General features: G+C 41.2%; 1 protein-coding gene across 1 annotated transcript; it reads right to left on the bottom strand.

Annotated features, from left to right (window-relative positions):
• Positions 1–11,867: 11,867 nt before the first annotated feature.
• On the bottom strand, positions 11,868–12,299 carry LOC145766624 (uncharacterized protein F54H12.2-like). The gene has a single exon (XM_082578338.1). It carries the CDS (start codon positions 12,297–12,299, stop codon positions 11,868–11,870), a length of 432 nt encoding a protein of 143 aa, XP_082434464.1.
• Positions 12,300–22,265: the final 9,966 nt, after the last annotated feature.

Genomic DNA, 22,265 nt, shown 5'->3' with positions numbered 1-22,265 from the left:
GCTGGCACAATCAGCAATGTACAATAGGCCTACCGGAGCTCAGCAAATCCAGGCGATGATTTACAAGTTTTACAAACTCAGAGATGACCCATGCATGCACAAGCTTAAAACGACGCAATGTAAGTAGTAGCCTAGTGAAAGATCCCTCACCTTATTCGATTTGCTGGTTTTCTGTAGCTAATTGATCAAAAGTTGGCAACACTATGTTTAAGTAGGCTGCTTTCGAACATAATATGCACTGTGCAGTGCAGGAATGTCAATTCAGTCAGGCTTCAATCAATCAATGAATCATTTTATTTTTAGTTATTAACGCGTCCGGGACGAAAAAAGATACTACTAACTACAATAGTCGATATCCTACTTACCAGCACGTTAATGAACTGCAAAAGGTGGCAAAACCTTGAAAGGTTTAAAACGTGCCAGAATAGAAAATAATGTAATAGGCTATATGTCTGTAGTTAGCACTGCCAAATACAATAGAAAAATAAAACCAAAACAAAGAGAAGCAGAGAGTGGCGTACGCAGGATTTTCTCAAGGGGGGGGCCATTGAGAGTAGCGCAGCCAGGAATATTGAGAGGGGGGCGTTTTGACGGCAGGCGGGCGAAGCCCGACGGCGTTTCCGCTTAAGACGACACCCAGCGGCGGGGGGTCTGGGGGGCCTCCCCCAGAAAATTTTGAAAAACTACTTTGAATTTGGTGCATTCTGAGAGCATTTTCAACAAAAATGTGGGTATGAATATTCCTGTAAAATGGTGCTGTCCGGTGGCATAGCAAAAGGATAAGATCATGTTTTCTTCGGCATTTTTCGGAAATAAAGCTAAGTCTCTATGTTTTCTTGTTAATTCCTGGCTGAGATGTTTGAATGTTTGGTATTGGCAAAACTCGCTATTTTAATGCAGTTTTGTTTAAAATTAGGCAAGTTTTTTTTAGACTGAAGCCATCATTTCCAAGCAAAAAGAGACTGAAAGCATCTTTCTCAATATCGTGACGTCACACGCGTGCCAAAGTGGGGTTGTAACCCCCAAGGCCTAACCCCCCCTCCCCTTGGCTATGCCACTGGCCATTGATATCCCAGACGTCTTCATGATATCCCAGTATGGTTTTAGTTTAGACTTTATCCATTTCTCTCTCACTAATCACTATAATAGGCTTACAGAACACTATGCTACATTGGCATACCTGGGGTGGGGTAGGTGGATTGGGTCATGTATTTCGTATTGGCCTAGTCTATAAAACAACATTGTTACAGTAATGGCTTTGACAGAGCAATGCAAAACATATTAAATGCCTTAATCTACGTCGTTAACTACTAAAACATTTTTAAGGGGGAGGGGGGGCCATGGCCCAATGGCCCCCCCCCTGCGTACGCCACTGGAAGCAGACATGTAGTGATGAATGATAGCCTAATGAAAAGTGGTGTGGTTTGACTTCACCAGTTCCAATATTGATGTGGATCAGCAGTTATCATAACAATAATAATAGTGTGGCGTTCCCATGAAAATACTGCCTGCGTCTGAAGAGTGTTGGTCCGCTTAGGATGGAGAAAGAAAACCGGATATAAAAGAAACCTATCCTCAGGCACCATCCCATCCTTCGGTCACCTTTCAATGTTTGTTTACAAAAATATTGTTTTGCTACTCTATTTTTTCCTTTGTAACTGCGGTAAAGGCACGTAATGAAAGTGATACAATTGCTGATTTAACTCTATCACCACTAGGGTAGAGGCGATAATTTTGGAAGGGGATGTGGTCTCAAAATAAAGCAAACCATAAGTAAAATATGTGAGGAATGGTATGAAATATATCACACGGTTGACATTATCCTTTCGACTCCAACTATCGAATGGTTTGGTCGGCAGCCTACCTTCCTTAAAATATATGCTGCTTTAAGTTTTATTACAGAGCTTGAAATATTTGAGAAGTTTGTGGATTATCAGCATTTTCTCCAAAAACAATACCAACGTAAAGTTTCCGAAATTTCAACAAATTTAAAAAAAATATTTTCTTGCTATTTTTTTTCGGTTTTCTGGTTCTTGAGTTATTATGACTAAGCTAGAACCCAGGAAATTATGATTTATGTTTAGTTGCCATTTGTTTCAATCGTGAAGTGGCATGACTGATTCTGTGTGTTATTACGTTGAGACAAGATGTCATCTACGTCACTGAAGTACACATTAATTTGTCACGGATGTTTTGAGTTGCCCCTGATTGACTGGGCGAACTATTTTTGAAAGAAATTTATTTTTATATTTTTCGTCATATAATGACCGAAGATGGAGCTCATAACCTGAAGCAATTTCATTAGTGAAAGGAATAATAGAACATTGCGATACCCACTACCCAGCCTCAACAAATCAACGTTTTTGCGATGCTTCTCGACGTGAAGGCAATGCAAAATATGTTCCTTTTATCTTCTGACAAGCCTTACTTTAAAATCAACACATTTAAACTTCCAACCAACAACGCTGGGCTGCTGTAATTAAATCAATCGGTCATCAAACATCTTTGATGGATTGCTGCTCTAGCAGAAACTGCTGAGTCTAAATTGCATGTGTTGTCATCGATAAGAATATTATTTGCAACGATACATGCGCCGATGACAGACACGATTCGTCACGGTTTATTTTTAAACTAAATCTTCAATGGAAGTTTCGGAATTTCTTTGTTTTATTGGCAAGTTTTATTCTCATGGGTTCCCCCCATTCATAAGCAATCTTTGCACCCCACCTGAACTATACGCACTTAATTTGTGGCCAAAACATGTGAGGGTTTAGTCAACATTTTGAAGAAAATTTGATTGTGATGCAATCAATGAATGGAATAACCGTCATAGTACAATAAACACAGTTCAGTATGTTGCAGCAAAGATGCTCTCTTTCTCTAATTCATCTCACGCTCTATTCACGTTTTGTCTCTTATTACTTTCATCTTTGGGCCAAACTCATGTACCCTTCCTTCAAACTAGTGTTAATGCGCTGGCCGGGTGGCAACTTTACCAAAAGCGCCGCTCTGATTGGTCAAATTTCAAGTTAGAAGATTTTTTATGGTACCATACCTTTTGTATAGTTGCGGCCGAGTGGTTTTGACAAAAATAGTGTAAAACACACGGAAATTGCTCTGAAAGCCGCAAAATTTAAATGAAAGCTTTTTATAAATAAGCGAAACACAAGGTAATGTATATTTAAAGCTGAACATGTCTTTGCAAGAGATTTAATTTGATGCTTATCTATTGATTGCGTCGTTTTAATCGACAATAAATACTTCCAGTCGAGAGACGCGGTTGATGAAATTTTTGTTGATTAACAAAGCAGAAGGTGTACAGGAAAAGTTTAAGGTTATTTCAATTTAACTCTTTCGCAACCACCGAGGTCACGACGTTTTAATCTAAATAACCAGACATTTTTCACAAAAACCTGTTGGATTTACGCCGTAATAATATCTCATGTGATCGACGTGGACGCACAATCTTGACATCAAATAAAAACATACATCTTCAGCTACTCGAAGATGAAATATTTTGCAATAAAATTTAAAACATTCAATGTACAACTAGCAACTTTCCAAACGGTATTTTTTCTAATTTCTAACAAAATTAAAAATTGGCAGAAAAGTATACTTCATTATAATCTTTACTACCCAAGCATGTTACAATAATATGAAAATATATGTAGTTTAATCGAATGCCAAAACAATTCTGCACATGAGAAAAATTTATATCTCGTTTCTGCGCGCAATGCTTTAGGAGATACAGCAGAATGAATAAGGACTATGGATGGATCTGCCATCATTTAAATTTTTTTTGCTTGAAACACCTTTTAAACTTGGACGTATGGATACGTCCTTGGTCATCATAGTTAAAATCTCAAGACGTGTGTATACGTCCGTGGTCGCAAAAGAGTTAAAGTGCCCTTGACAGGTTGGATCCAAGTGTAGTAGCTTTTTAAAGCATTTCCTAGCGCAGAGTTATACTTAGCGAACTTCTTAATCTCAACCTCGTAGCTCGACTGGTTAGGGCGTAATTTATATCAAACGACTGTTCCGCAGTGCCACCACAGGCGAAACTCCATATTTCACTGCTCTGGAACGACTTTGGTGGTATTACGTCATCCTAAGTGAGCGTCGTTAGCGACGGATGAAACAAACGTTTCCTAGATGTAATTGGTGGATCACAGTTTGGTCGGAGTTGGTACAAGCGGTTGCTTTTTCAAAGATTTATTGTTTTTTGCAGTTTAATAAAACTGTACTGAATACGTTCCTACAAAACATAAAATATACTTGAAGTAAAAAATTAAGAAATCGTACAAATCATCATTTAAAAATACTATTTAAGAATAAATAAAATTTCTCTCTCTCTCATAAGGGTCTTCAGTTGGCCATTGAAATCCGGTGCAACGGCAGTAGTAGTGAAAGAGGAGATGGAGGACCTCTGGCAGAGCCAAAAGCAGAGCCTTGGCAGAGCAGTCTGGCAGAGCCTTGGCAGAGTCTTAGCCTCTGTCCTGGCAGTATTTCTTGTTTGTTTATAAACGTAGTGTTCTGGTCTTGTTTGTTTATAAAACACTGCCTTGGCAGAGCCTTAGCAGAGCAAGTACTCTGTCCTGTCAGAGTCTTGGCAGAGCAAGTGCACTGACAGAGCAAGCTGACAGCGTCTTAGCCTCTGTCCTGGGTCTTGTGCAAAGCTTACCACGATGTCGCAACCATTGCGTCAGATGTTTTATTTCAATACATACACGATCAACAAATACAATATAAACGTCGTCACGTTTGTGAAGAAAACAATGATCATACTGCTCAAAGCGAAACTCAATCAATTACATATAAACTCATCACAATTAAATGCAAAGTGGATTTGTGGTAATACCGTCTGGATGAACTTGGCGCTTAGGGTAAAAGTAGGTGAGACCATTTTTGTCTGTGTGTATGTGAAGACTTTGTTGTTCTGTGTTCTGAATGAAATGTTTGTGCCGGATTGGTTATGTTTGGTACGTATGACGTTGAGGTATGAATCCTTGTTGAAATTGCTTTGTCTCACACTTCTTCTTCTTGCTTATGAGGCAGCAGTTCAGGCAACATCTCCTAATTGTTGTAACCAGAGTAATGTCTTCATATCAGGGTCTATGAGATCCACATGTTCTGCAGGTCGAAACACTGGACAGTGATTAATGATGTGCTGTGCTGTTTGATGGTCACCACAAACACAGGCTGGTGAGTCACACAATCCCCAGGTAAACATATTGTGCTTGAAGCGACCAACACCAGTACGGAGGAGATTCATAGTCACCCACTGATTCCTTTGGAAACTTGTTTATTACTTTTACCAAAACAGTAATAGGTCTTGCTGAAAACACCTATGAAGCCGGATCCTTCCCACTCCAACTTGAAAAGTCAAGGGGTTCTCTTATCAAAGAGTTGCTGGCGTACACAACAATCCTTTTGGTGAAAGACATCCCCAGACATTTTCAGGCGAACAAACTCCTCTCGATGGGCAGGACAGGCTTTTGCAGGAAGCCGTTTGTGGTAATTTGTGTAAAATTGTTTGCGTTTTTCAGGAATGATGACATCTTCGAGGCAAGTGGTAGAGAGAGCGTAATACAATGAATCTGTATCCATCTCCAAACACTGAAAGTCTCTACGATCAACAAAGTTATCCAAAAAGTTATAATAAAATTCTAGCATTCTCAGCTTTGCATACCCATAGACAAAAAAGCCAATTTGAAATGGGAGATCTAATTTAATTTTGTTTTTGAAACATTTTACATCATACAGACTTTCAGACAGTGGATTCAAATGATAAAGAAAGGTTCGTTGATTGCCTTGTGCACAGAGTCATTGGTTTGATATGACATGTTTTTGTGTTTTGTCTTGTTTGTGATGGATTTTTCATAGCTTGAATTGCCCCATAATTTGAATGTGTCCCCAATAATTGCCTTATCTGGATCAGCGTCACCTCCTCGCCGTGCCTCCGAAACTTAGTTACCAAATTCTTCAAAACAGTTTTTTGGAGTGTATGTCTTCTCTGGATACATCAACATTTTTAAAAATGGGGCAAAATTCAGAAAAGTGCTTTTTTAAATTGTCAGGAGTCTCAATATCACACAACACCATTCCAAAAAGTTTGTCTTGTTTAATGTAGAAAAGAAATGTGTCCTGAGTCATGTTGTGTAAAGGTTTAATGATGTTTAAAGTTTTGAGAAATTGTTCGAAAACACGTGTTTTCTTTTCCTGAAGCCAATCACACTCACACACCTCGACCACAGTGCAACCCAGACATTTAATGTATTCAGTATTTTTGCTTGTGTTTTCCCTAAATTTTTCCATTGTCTCACCATTGGAGGAGTTTACTGCCTTCATCGTGCCTGTGACAGGGTCAATATTGAGGGCGCACTGATGCCCGTACCAGAAACATCCATGAAATTGGTACACAGTGCGTGTGTTTTTGCAGTATCCATCCACAGGAAGTTTACCAATTCTCTTTCCCCTCCATTGAATTGATGTTGGATTGAAAGACCTTGTTGAGATGAAAGAAACTCCAACCACTCCATCGCGAGATGGCCGTATTTGTGGGAGGTTACTGGTTTGAATTTTTCACAGTTTGTACCGAATAAAACCCCCAGTGGGCATATCCTTCATAATAGCGGAAAAGTAAAGGGAGTTTGCATCTTGACCTTGAATGGAATGACACAATTTTGCTTCTGGACCAAATTCATGTCCCCTGAGTTTTGTTACCTCTTTCTCATGATAGCGGTGGAAGATAATGGAAGGACCCCTACAATTTGTGATTTGATGAGTTCATGCAGGTCTTTGTTTTTTTTTTCATTGTTAAGAGTGAAGTTGACATCAGGAGTTACAGTGGAAAAAAGGTATTTTAAAGTGAGGCCTGGAACAGAAATTCCATCTTTGAACATGTCTAAACCTTTGGATTTGTAAAAACTAAAAGCTTTGTCAATGGCTTCCAAGAAGGGGCCCACATCCAGATTATTGTAATACACAAGAAAGTCTTTCATGGTCGGCATGTTTTCCTCTTGCCAGATTTTTTGGCACATAGCGTAATTTTTCTTGGAAATGTTGCAACCTTTCAAAGTGTTGTAAAATGCATCATAGTAGGGAAGAGAGGTTTGGTTCAATTTTGACAAGTCATCTAACCATTCATAAGAAAAGAAAAACTTTTTTTGTTCCACCCCATACGCTTTAATGAATTTGTCATATAAAGATCCGGCAGCCAAAAAATTGGAAAAATCAAGAAACTTTAGTAGGTGTTTTGACACACATGAAATTGTTATTTCGCTTCACTACAAACACAATGTCAGGTTGAAGAAAAGAAAGGAATTCTGTCTTGACAAGATTGATGTCGTACCTTCCGGAATTGAACCCTAAAACAAGTAATTCTTTTAAAAAACTGCGAAAACGTTGCATTAATGACTGAAGTTGTTTGTGATTTGGATTAGACTCATCAGGACCACATAGGCGCTCAAGTTCCTCAAACACATAATTTTTTACAAAGAATGTCATAAGAGTGTGCCGATATTTTGTTTAAATAATCCAATTTTTGTTTTACCAAATCGTGTGTACTTCCTGTACTGAGAAAGCAGACAGGAGACTGAAAGTTGGGAACATTACTGCTAACGCTGACAGAACATGCAACATGTTTAGCTCCCCATTGAATCGTGGTAGTAGGATTAGGAAGTTGCTCTTTGGAACACAAAGACTCATAGTCGTAGGTCGCTCTGAAATTGTAATAGCGATCCGATTTTGGTACTGAAATTCCCATGTCCTCAAGTTGTTGAAAAATGGTGAGAGGAGTATGATAAGACTCACCAACATATTTATATTTTACATTGAAATCACAGGTTCTGACGTGTCGATGATAATTACTGCTAGTTGTCCAATTGTTTTGACATTTTGGACATTTGTATGTGGTATATGTTGGCATAGAAAGTCATGTTGAAAATGTAGCTGAAATGACTTTTAAATAAATTTAAGTTCATGGTGTCTTGAAAGTGACAATGACTCCGTTGCACAAAACTTGCTACAGCTCCCTCCCCATCCCATTCTAACGAATATACAAAAATGTTGACTTTAATAATTTTTCTATTTCAGCAATTTGACAACCCCATGAAATTTTGTGGGGTTTTGTGAAAGTGTGTGCAGTAAGTGTGAAAGTATTGTTGTGCTGCGGTCTCCAGGTTCGAAAGTGTACACCCACGAAACAAGGTTAAACAACGGAAAAAACAAAGATGGTCCGAGTATTGACGTTTGGTATGTCTATTCATATTTAAAGCATTTACCCCAGGGTTATTTAGAATAAACTCTGGCAGCTCGACCCCACACCCAATGAAAAATTTAGGTAACTTAAATACAAAAAAGTCACAATTGTCACTTTCTCAACCACCCACGCACTATCTGGTCGTTGCTGCTTTGCAAATTCTAAAAAATCCTGGTGAAATAAATCATTTAAAAATTCCAAAAAATCCTCTTTGTTTGAGATTAGTTTTGCTAACTTTGCACAAAACCACACACAATCTTAAACGATTTTTTTTATTTTTATTTTTTATTGTGAAGTCGCTTCACGTCTCTGGCGCCTCCTCTGCCTTCTTAGTTTTCGACGCTGAAAAGACAAAAATTATTGTAATTTTGGTAGAATATTATCCTAACATTTTTTCATAACTGAAACAAAGATCAACAAAACGTTATACAGATTAAACCAAACGTTTGAACGATTTCATTATTTAAACAAAACAGAAAACTTACTTCTTTTTTAATTTTTAATAGGCATAACTTTCCTGTTGTGTGTACGATTAATTGTAGAAGCATTACTTCGGCACTAGGGTTCTGAAAAACCAAAAAAGAAAGTTTAATCATCATTCTGCAACCTATAGTCTTTGCAAAAACAGATAGTACCAACACAACGCATTATTATTCCTTTTTCTAGCAGAAACATACATCATATAAATATCAATAACAGCCTATTTGAATAAGCTGAAGATTCTATTACTCCAGCAAAATCGATTCTTATTAAATTATACTAAGAGGTTAGATTGTGCAAATGCCAGCATTTGATGAATGCAAAATATCAGTACCATATTGCTAATATATACTTCTGAACATAACGATGGTGATAAAATAATAAACTTTTAAAACAGTAATAAGAAAAATCACATTTGGGAGTGGTTCATCACCCTGTGATGAACCACTCCTCTAATATTGCGTTGAGTAAGTCGATATTAGTCTTCAACTCTTGTTCCATGTTGTAGGCTATTCAATTTTAAAAATGAGACGTATGTTGAGTGCTTCCATAATATAAGCCGACTTTTCCCCCCAAATTTGACCAGGGCGCGTTTCAAACGACGTTGTCATGCTCGATTGAATTCTTTCAAAAATATTACATTCAATATAAGTCACAATCCATGAAAGTGACTGGTTAAAAAAGACATATCAGTCATCTGACTTATACCCAATGCATATACAAGCTGCAAAACTCTGATACAGCAAAAACTCCATGCGTTTTTTATCACAATTGAGTCCACACTTTTTATCACAATCATTTCAAAGGCGCGAAATTTAAAATCTATCATGTGGCAACGGACTTTTCAACCTCGGAAGTAATTCATTTTATACCTTGGCCCTTGGGGATGAACTTTTCAACCTCGGAAGTATTTTCAGTGCTGGGAAGTTTTAACCAATGTTGGTGCAACATCACTTAAATGTTATCTAGTCTTGTGTGTCTTCACCTGTCACTAGGAAATGACGTCTTCGCTTTTCTGTTTTAAATAGAGGATTTGCTGTCTATCGGTTTCAAATATGCAATCTTATAGTTCAGGAGCTGTCCAACTTAGAAAGCAAGCTGAAATCGCGATGGCACACATGCCCAACTTACCTCACACCAGTTGTTATGAAGGCCTGATCGAGTCTGAAAAGTTGAACGCGGGGGCCAGACAAATGCAAAAAATCTCCGACGAAGTGAGGTTAAAGTTTTCAGAAATCGCCGAACAAGGAGATTTATTACCGCGAGATGGAGGCTTGTTACGGAAAGGGATACTGAAAGTTAAACAAGGAGCTTTGCACTTCTCAACCGAACAACTAAAGGAAGTCGCGACAGTGCTTTTCGAAGAGGATCCGTACATCTTATTCGTTCCAAAAACAAAGACAAAGGCCTATCTATCAATATTATATTGGACCACTTCAGAAGACGACGAAAACTGTGCTCGTTTGAACCATATCGAAGAAGTCAAAAAAGAAATTTGTCCGGATAAATTTTGCCTTTCTTTTACAACGGACAAGGTTTATGCCCCTCGACACTATGTTCATTTTGTGTATCAGCGGTGTGAGGAATTCTACATTGCCTGCAAAGGGAAAGATCATCTGACAGAAGAATGTCAACAGCAATTGGATTTTTTTTCAAAACTTTTCATTACACCCGAACAAAACAAAGAACCTCCAGTTAAACGTATTCTTGTATAATTCACTTTCAATAAAAGACATGAAGAAATGTTTCATTGGTGTTTTTATTGTGTAAGGTATATACGGTATACATAGTATAAGGTGGTACACATATATAATATACAGTACACTATACATATTATATACATAATATAAATAATATACATAATTATACAAACAATTAAAGTTTAATTTTATTTGTATGGCGCACAAAGTCGTCAATAGCACGGTCGTTTGCCGTCAGATTGGAATGAAACTTTGCCACAATTGACCTCATTGATAGTCCGCGACAACGTTTTAATAAAAAATAAACACAATAATGCCCACAAACGAAAGACAATGGTCCTTGGATCGTGGTAGAGTTGTAGACCCACTCGATCGAATATAAGTTCATAAAGTCGACAAATTCATCATGGAAAGGTGGAAGGCCGTAAGAGTCAAAATATTCACTTTGATGCTCTTCACTCAGGAAAACAGCTACCCAATGCTCACCGGGTTGGTCGCTTTAAACTCCTTGAAACACACGCTTTAGACAAGGGTCTTTGTATAAAGTTCTTGAAATCTGGTCCGAGTTCATTTTGAATAATCGAAAATGACGCTTTTGTTCCGATCAGTTTCTAAAAGATTGTCATGCTCGCGTAAACAATCACGTTAATGGTATGTGCCAGGGCTGTCGCGAAATGAATTTCCAATATTAAGTTACCATGCTTTATCAGTTCAAAATGGTTTGCTCCAGACCCAAGGTCAAGTGTCAAATCAAATGCAAACAGCGTATAACCACCCGGGTATTCCAATCTAGAAATGTCATTTCCTTCATCCGCATAATATTGGCTAGTCCCAGTAAACAGAAAAAGATAGCTGCGGATAAATTTTGCATTTGCGAAATCGGGTTGTAAAGGTCGTGACGGGATCTGTTTACCATCGTAATACAAAGCTAAAAAGTTGGTAGAATTGTGCTTGAAATCGAAAGGATTCCTAGTGGCCGAACCATTGAATGACGCATTATCCACCATACCAATGACAACTCTCCTCGGTAACTGTCCCAAACACAAGTTTTTTTTGGTGACAGAAAGATTTCCTTGAGGTACAGTAAAGGTCTTTGTTTCAACACCTCGTATCGGATACTTGGCTTCCAGATTGGAGGGCCTTGATGTGGGCGATCCTGACTGCATCGCTTGGGTTAACTTTTCTGCAGAAAAGAACCACTTCTTCTAGTTTAACTTTTCCTTCTCCTATGAGACAAAACGCGTCGGAGGCTCTAGTCAGCTTGAGCTTCATCTCAACTCCGTTGAGCAAATACCTATTCTGAAAGGCTACATCCAGATGCAGTTTTCCAATCATGTCCAATGATCGGCTTTCCGCTGTCAATAACCTACGTTAAAGCCGTGATTTGCAGCAGCGAGCGTATCAAACTTTCCGTGGGAATCTTTGTATCACAGGTTGGCCGATAGCTGTGACGTCTTTGCTGGGCTTCCAAAACTGAGAAGTGTTTCTAAATAGGCACGGAACGGATACGTGTGATTAGACTGAGAAATCTGGGTGTTGTTGAGGCTCAAGTGGACTTGAGACCATAGGTTATGCAACCAATTGCAAACCGGAGCCACGGCTTGATCTGCATCCAAATTTGCCCCATTGTTCTTGACCACTTTGGCACGAACGTAAAGTGGGGTGTTGGCCAAATCAATATAGTAGTCGCCTTCTTCCACAAGTAAAAACTCAACAGGCCCACTGTCGGTAAGAGTAGATTGGGGACGATGTTCGACATAATGTCCCTGTTCTAAACTGGTTTGTGTTGGCGGAACAGAAAACAAATCTAGTTCGCTTTTCAATCCTTCACAAGACTTTTCATGAATCAAACTACCCATTGAAGATGTCCTTAGGAGCGACTGCTTTTCGTTTGCGTTTTTTCAAACTAGTAGACTTTTGCTTTTTCTCGGCCTTTTAGTTGAAGGAGATGAGAAAAAGGCTTCTTTTGGTGGGGGTTGGAAAGTTCTTTTGGTTGGGGTTACAGCTCTGTTTAGTAAGTTCATGCCGGCCTGTTTAGAGCGTTGCATAGCATCTTGACACCTTTTCCTCCCAATACATCCGAGGCGAACTGTGCACCAGTCTTTAAAACCTCCTTGCCAACCATTTTGGCTCCTGATTTAAAGAGAGGTAAAACCGCTTTACTTAGACTGGAAAAAATACTCCCCAACCCATAACCATTTTGATATTGAGCACCGGTAAAAAAGCCTGGAGTTCCATGTCCAACTTGTGAGACATAATAATTTTCATAAGCTTTTGCAGTGCAATAAAACGCTGGCTTGTAGGGCATTGTAGCTGGTGAAGAAGTCTTTTTCGAAAGTGAAGAGTGACCACTACCTTCCCTGTTTCAAATTGAACTGGATTGCCTTGATCGTCTCGCAGTGACATATGTAGCCTATGGTACTAAAGTTTTTTCGTTGCACAAGATGATAGTGTACTTTTTCACTTCTTCGATAAATGTAATCACCAGTCTTCCCTTCCACCGGTATGACACCCAACAAAGGAGCTAAAGTGTCACCGACTACGCGGTGTTCGACCACGTCACAATACAAGTAGATAGAGTAAAAACCCTGACGCAGATCCACGCGGTGTTTCGATTGATACTCCCCAGTTTTAAAACGTTTCCTGTTAAACCCTAGCATTTCAGCTAGCCCTTGACCGAGAATAAGACGGACACTGCTGTCAATTGTAAAATTCACAAGCCTCGTGTAAGGGTCGTAATACATTCGAGAAGAATATTCATTTCCCATTCGAAGCTTCAATTTTGTTTCTAAAACTTCAAGGATACTTTGAGGGTTGGGGTAGTGACCAGGATCCAAGACCACGATTGTCACTTCAACCCCATTAATATACTGCACCCAATGGTTGACTGAATTCTTAACATTCCTCCAGGAGTGAGGGTATTGAACTTCGACGCCAACCTCCCAATCCCCTTCTAAATTGATTTTCTTTTGGTAGTCTCACCACATATTCCGTCAATGGGTTGGCTGGGAAGAATTTCATAGAGCTGTTACTCGAAAGTGTCAGGTAAAACATTTCGCTTTGGATATTTTATTTTAGGTTGGAGCATAACCAATCCTAAACAGTTGGACAGCAACACGATCCAAAGCTTGTGGGGGCCTCCGTTAAACTCAGGTTGTGTAAACTGAACGAGATCACAATCAGAATAACAATCATCTGGAAAAAATAGACTATTTCACTTCTGGGAACGTTTTTTCCCCACATTTTCCACTCAACCATAACGTGCAACACTCGCTTCGTCAATCCAGCAATTGAACTTGTCTGGGTAACCGAGCCACTTTACAAAGATCTGTTTCTTTCGACCTTTTTTCCTCCTTCCCAAAATCGCTTCTACCTTGTAGATGTCGTTTGTTTTAAAAACTTTTTGAATTTCTTGTTTGTAAAAGGTACCTTGCAGTGTTTCCCCATCTAAATCTTTTAAAATATAAACCTGTAGGTCTCCGGGTAAAGCTTTGTCAACAAGAAACAACTCCTCTGTCCACTTTGGTAAATATCCTTTTCAAAAATTGCCTCTGTGTTTACTAATGCGAACCAACGAACCAACTTCGACTTTCGGTTTTTTAGGTAAAGAAACACCTCAGTAAAGCGTTTGCCAAACAACCTCTTGATTTTCAGGATTCACAGAAGCCGGAGTGCGTTTGATGCTTCGGTGATACGAGTGATTATAAGATTGAACCAACTTGGGTAAATATCAATGAACCGTCTCGTTTTCTTGTATGTGAAATAACGCCACAAACGACTTTTCAAGGTGCGATTAAACCGCTCTACAATGCTGGTTTAGTCTCCTGGTTATGAGTCGTAAACAAATGAATACCGTGATTTTTCAACCATTTTTGAAAGATTTTATTTGTAAACTCTGTACCTTTGTCTGTTTGTAGAGTCCTGGGTATTGACTTTCGGATAATTTTAGAGAAAGCCTTGATCAAAGTTTTACCGGTTTTATCTTTTAATGGCACAACTCATGCAAATTTCGAAAACACATCACTACAGGTCAAGAGATATCTGAAATTGCGGTTTTCTTTTTTCAGAGCCGACACACCAACCAAGTCAGTTTGAAATTGTTCTCCTATGCCACCGACCACCACACGATGACGCGGAAATTGATGACGGACTGGTTTGTGAAGAGTATAGACATCTTGAGACATGTGCCATGATTTCACTGGCTTTTTGACAAACTTTTGCAGTCTTTCAATTCCTTCAAAACTTGCAGGGTTTCCCGGATCATAGTAGTTCAGTGATGTTGACGCCATGTCACCTTTTTAACGCTCGCAGAAGGGTGGAGCTCTTGCAAAACTTTCTGAAACTCTGTCAACCCCACTGGTTGGAAGCTTTTAGATTTGTAAACAACGGCTGATATCAGATGCTTTATATTGGAATTGGGAATCACCTGTCCGTGAATTGTGATCTCACCAGAATTGTTCTAGCCCAAGGATGAATTCTTTTTTATCAAGCCAATGAGACCGCGACTTTTTCCAAGGTAACTCGTTGCTACTCCAACCAAAATATCGTCTTCGTAAATTGTTTTTTCTCTTCTACAACAACTTTGGTCGGGATGTTGGCATATTTGTCGCGATACACAATGTACTGTTGCAGGACTTGATCGTAAAGCCTCACTTTTTCGCTTGTGGGCAGGTCGGGTCGGTTGAGGATTTCGCTCATTTTCGAGTCCAAGTCACTCATCGTGTTCACTAGCGGTAGTTTTTGAATATTTTTTTCCCGAATTGCTTCTCAAAGACGCGGTTCTACTAGACTCATTTTTTTGACACTTTCCATTTCTTATTTTGAGGTGAGAGTACCAATTAATCCAGCAATCGCCGGAATGACTGCGGATAAAAGTGCTCCTAGAAACCTGCCGTGTTGGATAAGTCGTCGTTTTTTTGTGAAACTGGTCTTCTTTTTTGCTAGCTCGCGTAAAGACTTCTTATGCTTATATAATCTTGCTTTGTGTGTTGAAGAAATAGGAACGTTACCCTTTAGCACGTTGTAGCAACAATCACAAACACACTTATTCAAGCCGTTGTCTGCTAATTTTATAACCCCCTTGGTGACATTGGGAGTCGCTTTAGAAAAAAGTTTCCGGGTTCCGATTGCCTATGACGCTGCAAACGAGAAGTCATTTTAAAAGACTGGAACGTACACAGAATTTATTTCTCCAGGAAAAACGTCGGTTCGCAGACGAAACTTTTCCGGAGTGCTTTGCTTAAAGTCCAAGAGTAAATAACCGAAGGGCTTGGAAGTCTCGTCTGTAAATGCTTGCTGGAGGACGCTAGAACGTTTCGGGTAAGCTTGCTTTGCTAAATGAAGTATCTGAGAGTTGTCTCTGGGGTTTTTAAACACCACCAGATAATGAGCATTGAGACTAATCGTTCGATGTTCCTTGCCTTTGTGAAAAAGGTTTTGAACAATATACATGACACTGATGTTTTTATGGTGACTACCTTTGGTAAAAAGGTCGGTCACACTGCGGTTTGTCTCACTCATTAAATCGTCAATAACAACCAATGTTTTTTCTGAAGAGTTGAAAGTGTCGCTTGATGGTAAACCTGGCAGGAACTCGACGTTGGCGATCGTCTTAAACCTTTCTTGCCACTCCCCATAACTCCACAACACCCTATCCGGAATAGGGGACATCATCTCTTTAAGGTGCTCCAAAAACCTGACCACAAACTCAGTTTTACTGCTTCCAGTTAGGCCAGCAATAACACAAGTAAATGGATGCTGAAAACGAACATCCATCTTACTCGACAAGACACAAAACGACATTCGATATTGATAGTATACCCTTTTATTTCGTGAAAAGGTAACATATAAATATCAAACACATGTTCAACGATCAAAGTAGAATGATTAAAGTAGAATATTTAAGTTAAGTAAACATTTTGAAGAGTTCCAATCACATGTCGACATATAGGACAATTTTCTAAATGTACTACACATCCACTGCAAGCACATAAATGCCCACAAGGAATGATTAACACATCGATCGCACGATCCAAGCACACTTTACACTGCAACGTTTCACAATCTTCAATTGCTTCCGTCGTATCTTTCGTTTCATGCAATAACGATGTTTCATCACTACGATTAGGGAATGTTCTATTCATTTTCAAACACTTACATTGCTCATTTGCTTTGGCGTGTTCTGTCTAAGGACATTGAAAACCCGCCATGAAAAAGGAGGTGTCGCACCAAAAACAAACAACCTTTCCCCCTTCTCCAGTGTAGCACAACCCTGCTCTGGCAAGAGAGGCTTTCTCATGATATAGATCTAAAGGTGCAAAAACAAACGAGACAATCCGATGTCTCCACTTTTCCATTGTGACAGTTTGTGGTTGAGTTGAGCGTGGTCGAGGTGAAATTAAACCTCTTCGAAGTAAGAGTCCTGCGGGCAAGAATCCACCTACTTGAAAAGATGCTGGTCTATTCAAATAGAGATACCTTCTCACGAAATTTAACACAAAATCGAACCCCATTTTTTCTTGGATCAACTTGCAAATGAGGAAAATACTTCGCGTGCTCTACGCAAGGAATGTCTGTTGATACCCAATGATTCAATCCTCCGCCACAACAAAAACAACGGACACGGTCTGTGTCGCCATAATAATAGAAACCACTGTCCGCCATTTTCTCAGGACAATGGAGAGAACTTGAAAAATACTTTTTATATTGTTTATTCTCTTGAAAGGTATTCATTCTAGCTTTTTTTTCCACCAAATGAGGAGCAGTAGGAGCTGATTCTGGACAAACAATGGAAGATAAACCACCTGAAAGTGCCACATATTCATTTGCTGTTGCAACACTTAAAGAACCAAAGTTCCTTTCCACTGCCATCACATCAACTAAGGACTAATGATACTCTACTGCTGTACATATAACCTACAACTCAGAAAAAAAAATGAAGTGATTTCCAAGAATGGTGCAATTATCAAAAAATCTGACGCAATCGTTGCGACATCGTGGTAAGCTTTGCACAAGACCACTACCTTTCTCATAAAATAAACAAACAAGACCAGGGCAGTGCTTTTATAAATAAACAAGACCAGGACAGTGCCAGAACACTGCTTTTGGCTCTGCCAAATCACTGCCAGGGCAGTGCCAAAGCACTGCTTTTTGACTCTGCCAAGACTCTAACAGGACAGAGCACTTGCTTTGCTAAGGCTCTGCCAGGACAGTGTTTTATAAACAAACAAGACCAGAACACTACTTTTATAAACAAACAAAAAAATACTGCCAGGACAGAGGCTAAGACTCTGCCAAGGCTCTGCCAGACTGCTCTGCCAGACTGCTCTGCCAGACTGCTCTGCCAGACTGCTCTGCCAGACTGCTCTGCCAGACTGCTCTGCCAAGGCTCTGCTTTTGGCTCTGCCAGAGGTTCTCCATCTCCTCTTTCACTACTACTAACAGCCATCTGGATAGGTCTCCGTTTTCTCCTTTCGGTTTATTGTTTTTTCTCCAGTTCTTTCTGCTCCTCATAAAAAAAAACTCTTCAGAACTAAGATGTAAGTGTGCCTCAAAATCAGTCAAATTTGTAACACAACTAGATGCGTCCTTCTTTAAAAGTTTATTCGTCTGTGGCACTTCATGACAACATACACATTCATTGGGCTGGGGCACAGACTCGCACTTGTGGCAAACGCACCACCTAGAGTGCTAGTTGTGGCAAGTGCACCACCATAACAAAATCATATTCAGTGAAGTGAAGAGAACATTACAAAACTAGTCGTATATTATACGACTAGTTTTGTATGGCCCATCCCACTTTCGAACACTTGAAGAAAATGGTGGAAATCACAAAATGGAAAATCACTTTTGTGCGAGGATGGCTTGCCTCCCCAGAATCCCTCCCTGGCGTTGTCACTCCGTTTTACTAATGTATGACTTAATTCCCTTCATAATTTACATAATATTGTCACTACTGCTCGCAGACTAAATTTATTTGTTTCTTAGCAACCAAAAAACACTATTGTTGATTTCTTTCTAAACTTAACTGCTGCATTCTTAAACTGACCTACTGAAGATTTTACTATGCCTGTTATAAAGTTGTGCTGAAGAGAATTTATTATTCGAAATCGCGATACACAACAAGATAACTTGACATCAATTGGACTAGTCGTACATTTGTCTTGAACTTGAAGAAAACTTTGACCATTTTCTTCTCAGCACCTTGTTTTGTGGGAAAGCGTGAAAAGAAAGCACACGGTCTTTGTCACTGACACTGTCACATAAACAGCAATTTGTAGGCATTGCCCTAACCGTAAATTAAGGGTAACTTACTGTTTGTGAGATACTGTTGTTCCACTGCAAATGGCTATAGCCAGATTAGGACAAATAAAAAAGTATCAAAATTGTAGCCCTATGAAACTGCAATTTCAATTGAATTGAGATGCTGTTTGATAAAACTAAACTCAACCTATTTGATCGAAACTTGATAGTAATAATAAGTTCACTTTTTCATTTCGGTAATTCTTGATCTGCACATGCTTTAGACCAACAGAGCCCCACACATTCACGTTTTGCAGTAGTCGTACTATAGCCTGCCTTACCAAGTTACCACAGAGAAGGAATGTATTCTTCCCGCTTACAGTGACGTCATAGCGCTTTACCGTTTTTATTTTCGCAGTTGAATCGTCGTCGTCGTCGTCTGAGCTTCTGGGGCCGAGGGTCTATCCTTTTACCACCCCAGATTCACGATGTTCCCGGACTACACTGGAAGGCTGCTAGAGAGCAGCCAGTCTTTAGTTTCATCATCCATGACGCGCAGACCTTCCACTCCGTTAGGTGGCTTGAAGATGGTACAGTCATTGATGATGTGGTCTGCGGTCTGTTCCTCGGCACCACATTCACAGGAGGAGGAAGAAACCATTCCCCATTGGTGCATGGTTGAGCGGAAAAGCCCGACGCCCGTACGGAGACGGTTGAGGCGCACCCATGCCTGTCTCTGTAGTGTCAGGCCGATGGGGCGTGTGTCGGCGTTGGGGATGAATGAATGGAGTCTGGTGGTGCTTGACCTCCATTCAGAATTCCATTTATGGTCCGCCCAAGCAGCCGCAGAGATGTCTTGTTCATCAGCTCCGTTGATCAGAAGCCGAGCGGCTGGCACAAATGGGTGTCTTGATTTCAGTCGGCGGGGGTGCTCGTTTGGGAAGGCAGAGATCTTGTGGTGGAGAAGATGGTTAGGCTCCAGTACCCGTCGACCGAGGGACAGAGTGGCTTCTTCGCGACGAAGCTCAGCAGGTTGGGTGCCAGCGAGAATTGGGAGATTGTCCAATGGTGTGGGACGCAGGCATCCGGTCACTGTGCGCAGGGCGCTGTTTATGGCAGTGTCGATGTTGTGGCAGTGCGCACTGCGGCACCAGACAGGTGCACTGCGGCACCAGACAGGTACTCTGCAGAAAAGTAGACAAGAGCTGAGGCTGCTATTCGCAAAGTGTCAGCCCTTGCCCCTCAGCTAGAGCCTGCCAGGCGCTTCAATAGTGCAGCGCGGGATGTCAGTTTCTTGCGCAGTGACACCAAATGGTGGCGGTATGTGAGCGATCTGTCTAGTGTCACCCCAAGATATCTTGGCTCGGGGGAGAAGGACAGAGGTTTTCCGTTGTTGTGGACATGTAGCTCACGATCAGCTTCACGATTGTGTAGGTGGAAAGCTGCTGCCACAGTTTTGGTTTCGCTGAGTTTCAGTCGCCAGTTCTGGAAATAAGCTGAGATGGTTTGCATGTCCTGGCTCAATGTGTCTTCTAGATTTTCCCACGACTTTGTGGAGTGGAGAATTGCCAGATCGTCCGCATAAGCGTATTTTGCGGAGACCGTGGTTGGCAGGTCGTGGGTGTAGATATTGAAAAGATGTGGAGCCAGGACCGATCCCTGTGGGACGCCGTTTTTCGGGCGTCTCAGTCTGCTTCGCCGTGGATTGCCGGTGGTGAGGGTGAAGCTTCGATTCCTGACAAATTTTATAATCATATGGACCATATGTCGGTCAGGAAGCAGGCGAAGCAGCTTGTAAGTAAGGCCGCGATGCCATACAGTATCGTACGCAGCTGTGAGATCTAAAAAGACAGCGCCGGCCTTCTTTTTTGCCTCAAAGCAGTCCTCGATGTCTTGGGTCAACATTGTGATTTGATCTACAGTGGATTTTACGCGCCGAAACCCAGCTTGCTCTTTTAGAAGGAGCGGATCGATGATTGGGTTGACGCGGGAATAGATCAGCCTTTCAAGGATTTTGAAAGGAACGCAGAGGAGGGATATCGGACGATAACTCCTTGGGTCCTCTGGTGGCTAGTGAGGCTTAGGGATCGCAACTACTAGAGCTCTTCTCCAAATTTTTGGAATTGTGAGGTGGTGCAGGCAGGAAGAGAGTAATCTACGTAACCAGGACTTGAGGGCATGGCCAGCATGGAGCACAAGCTCAGGGCAGATCTTATCCGGCCTTGAAGACTTGTGTGGTTTCACTAGGCGGAGGGCGGTGGCGAATTCCTCTGGAGTGAAATCTCCAGAGATTGTTTATTCTTGTGGTGTTACCACTCGCCACAGGGCAGACACTTCCTTGGCGACAAGGCGGGATGTCTCGCGGTCCTTTGTCTTGTAGACCCCGTTCTGCACTAGCTGGGAAGCGATGGCATTTGCAGCAACGAGGCACTGGCGAGGGGAGTTTGCTGAGCGCCCAGTGAGGTTGTTGATGATGCTGCATGCTTTGCGGCTTGAGTGTGAGAAGTCGATGGTTTGGACAGCTTCATTCCATCGCTCAAGCTTCTTTGCGTCCAGCCGCTCAAGTGGTCTGGTGGCGGCGGCGTTAGAAGCAGTACCAGGGATGGCGGCTAGGTATGAGCGATTGAGAGCTTTACACTCAGAGTCCCAGCATTGTGTATAGCTAGTTCGATGGCAACGTGGTATTGTGGCCTTTGCCGCAATTATTATAGCATTGCAGAAGTCCTGGTATGCCTCGTCTGCGTTGCATGTTTCAGGTGATGGTAACTTTGCAGTAGACTCATTGGTCAAGAAGCTGTATTGATTCCAATCGGTTTTTTTGAAGTTCCATCGCTTCACCGGTGAACTCGGGACAGGAGCCACAAGTTTCGGGGCGATGATGAGGGACGGCCGGTGTTGGGACCGCGGGAACTTCTCAAACACACGTCTGTCTGGAAGAGAGCTGTCGACACTCGCGAAGGCCAATTCAGGGTTTGTCCCTGTTCCCCAGCGGCTGGAGTGGAAACTGGCTGGTTCCTTTGAATTGAATAGGAGGGCAAGATGGTTTGTAGACGCCCAGTCAGCCAGCAATTCTCCGTCGCTGCTTGTGTTGTTGTAGCCCCAGTCGATGTGCTGGCAGTTGAAGTTGCCAGCGGAGAGACTGGGGGAGGGAAACGTTGGAAGGGATGATGGCAACATTTGCGAAGGTGGGAGCTTGTAGATGTTGACGATGTTGTAGTCTGAGATGCAAATGCACACCCACTCAATCTCAGCATCAGTTGGAGATTGGTCGACAAACGTCCAGTTCAGGCTCTCATGCACAAACGTGACAATGCCTTGCTTCATGCTTAAGGTAGACCCGCCTAGCGTGTAGTTGGGAATAGCTAGCCTATCTGCAGAGGTGCAGTGGGTCTCCTGGAGGAGGATGACGAGTGCCCGGTTGGTATGGACAACTTTGATCTTGCTTGTTGTGTAGCCTTCTATGTTGAGTTGCAGAATGGTGGAGCGTCTGAACTTATCAATTGCCCCTTGCAGCTGTGCCGTCCGGGTGGAGGTTCTTTGTTGACAAATTTCGTTTCTCATCTGGTTGAAAGCAGATGGTACTC

The sequence above is a fragment of the Aplidium turbinatum genome, chromosome 3, assembly GCF_918807975.1.
Source record: "Aplidium turbinatum chromosome 3, kaAplTurb1.1, whole genome shotgun sequence".
Lineage (NCBI taxonomy): Eukaryota > Metazoa > Chordata > Ascidiacea > Aplousobranchia > Polyclinidae > Aplidium > Aplidium turbinatum.
The sequence above is the reverse complement of the archived record's forward strand: the minus strand, read 5'-3'. Positions and strand labels throughout refer to the sequence as shown.

Coding starts and splice junctions, on each gene's coding strand:
- LOC145766624 (XM_082578338.1), bottom strand. CDS start 12,299: ATGGGTAGTTTGATTCATGAAAAGTCTTGTGAAGGATTGAAAAGCGAA.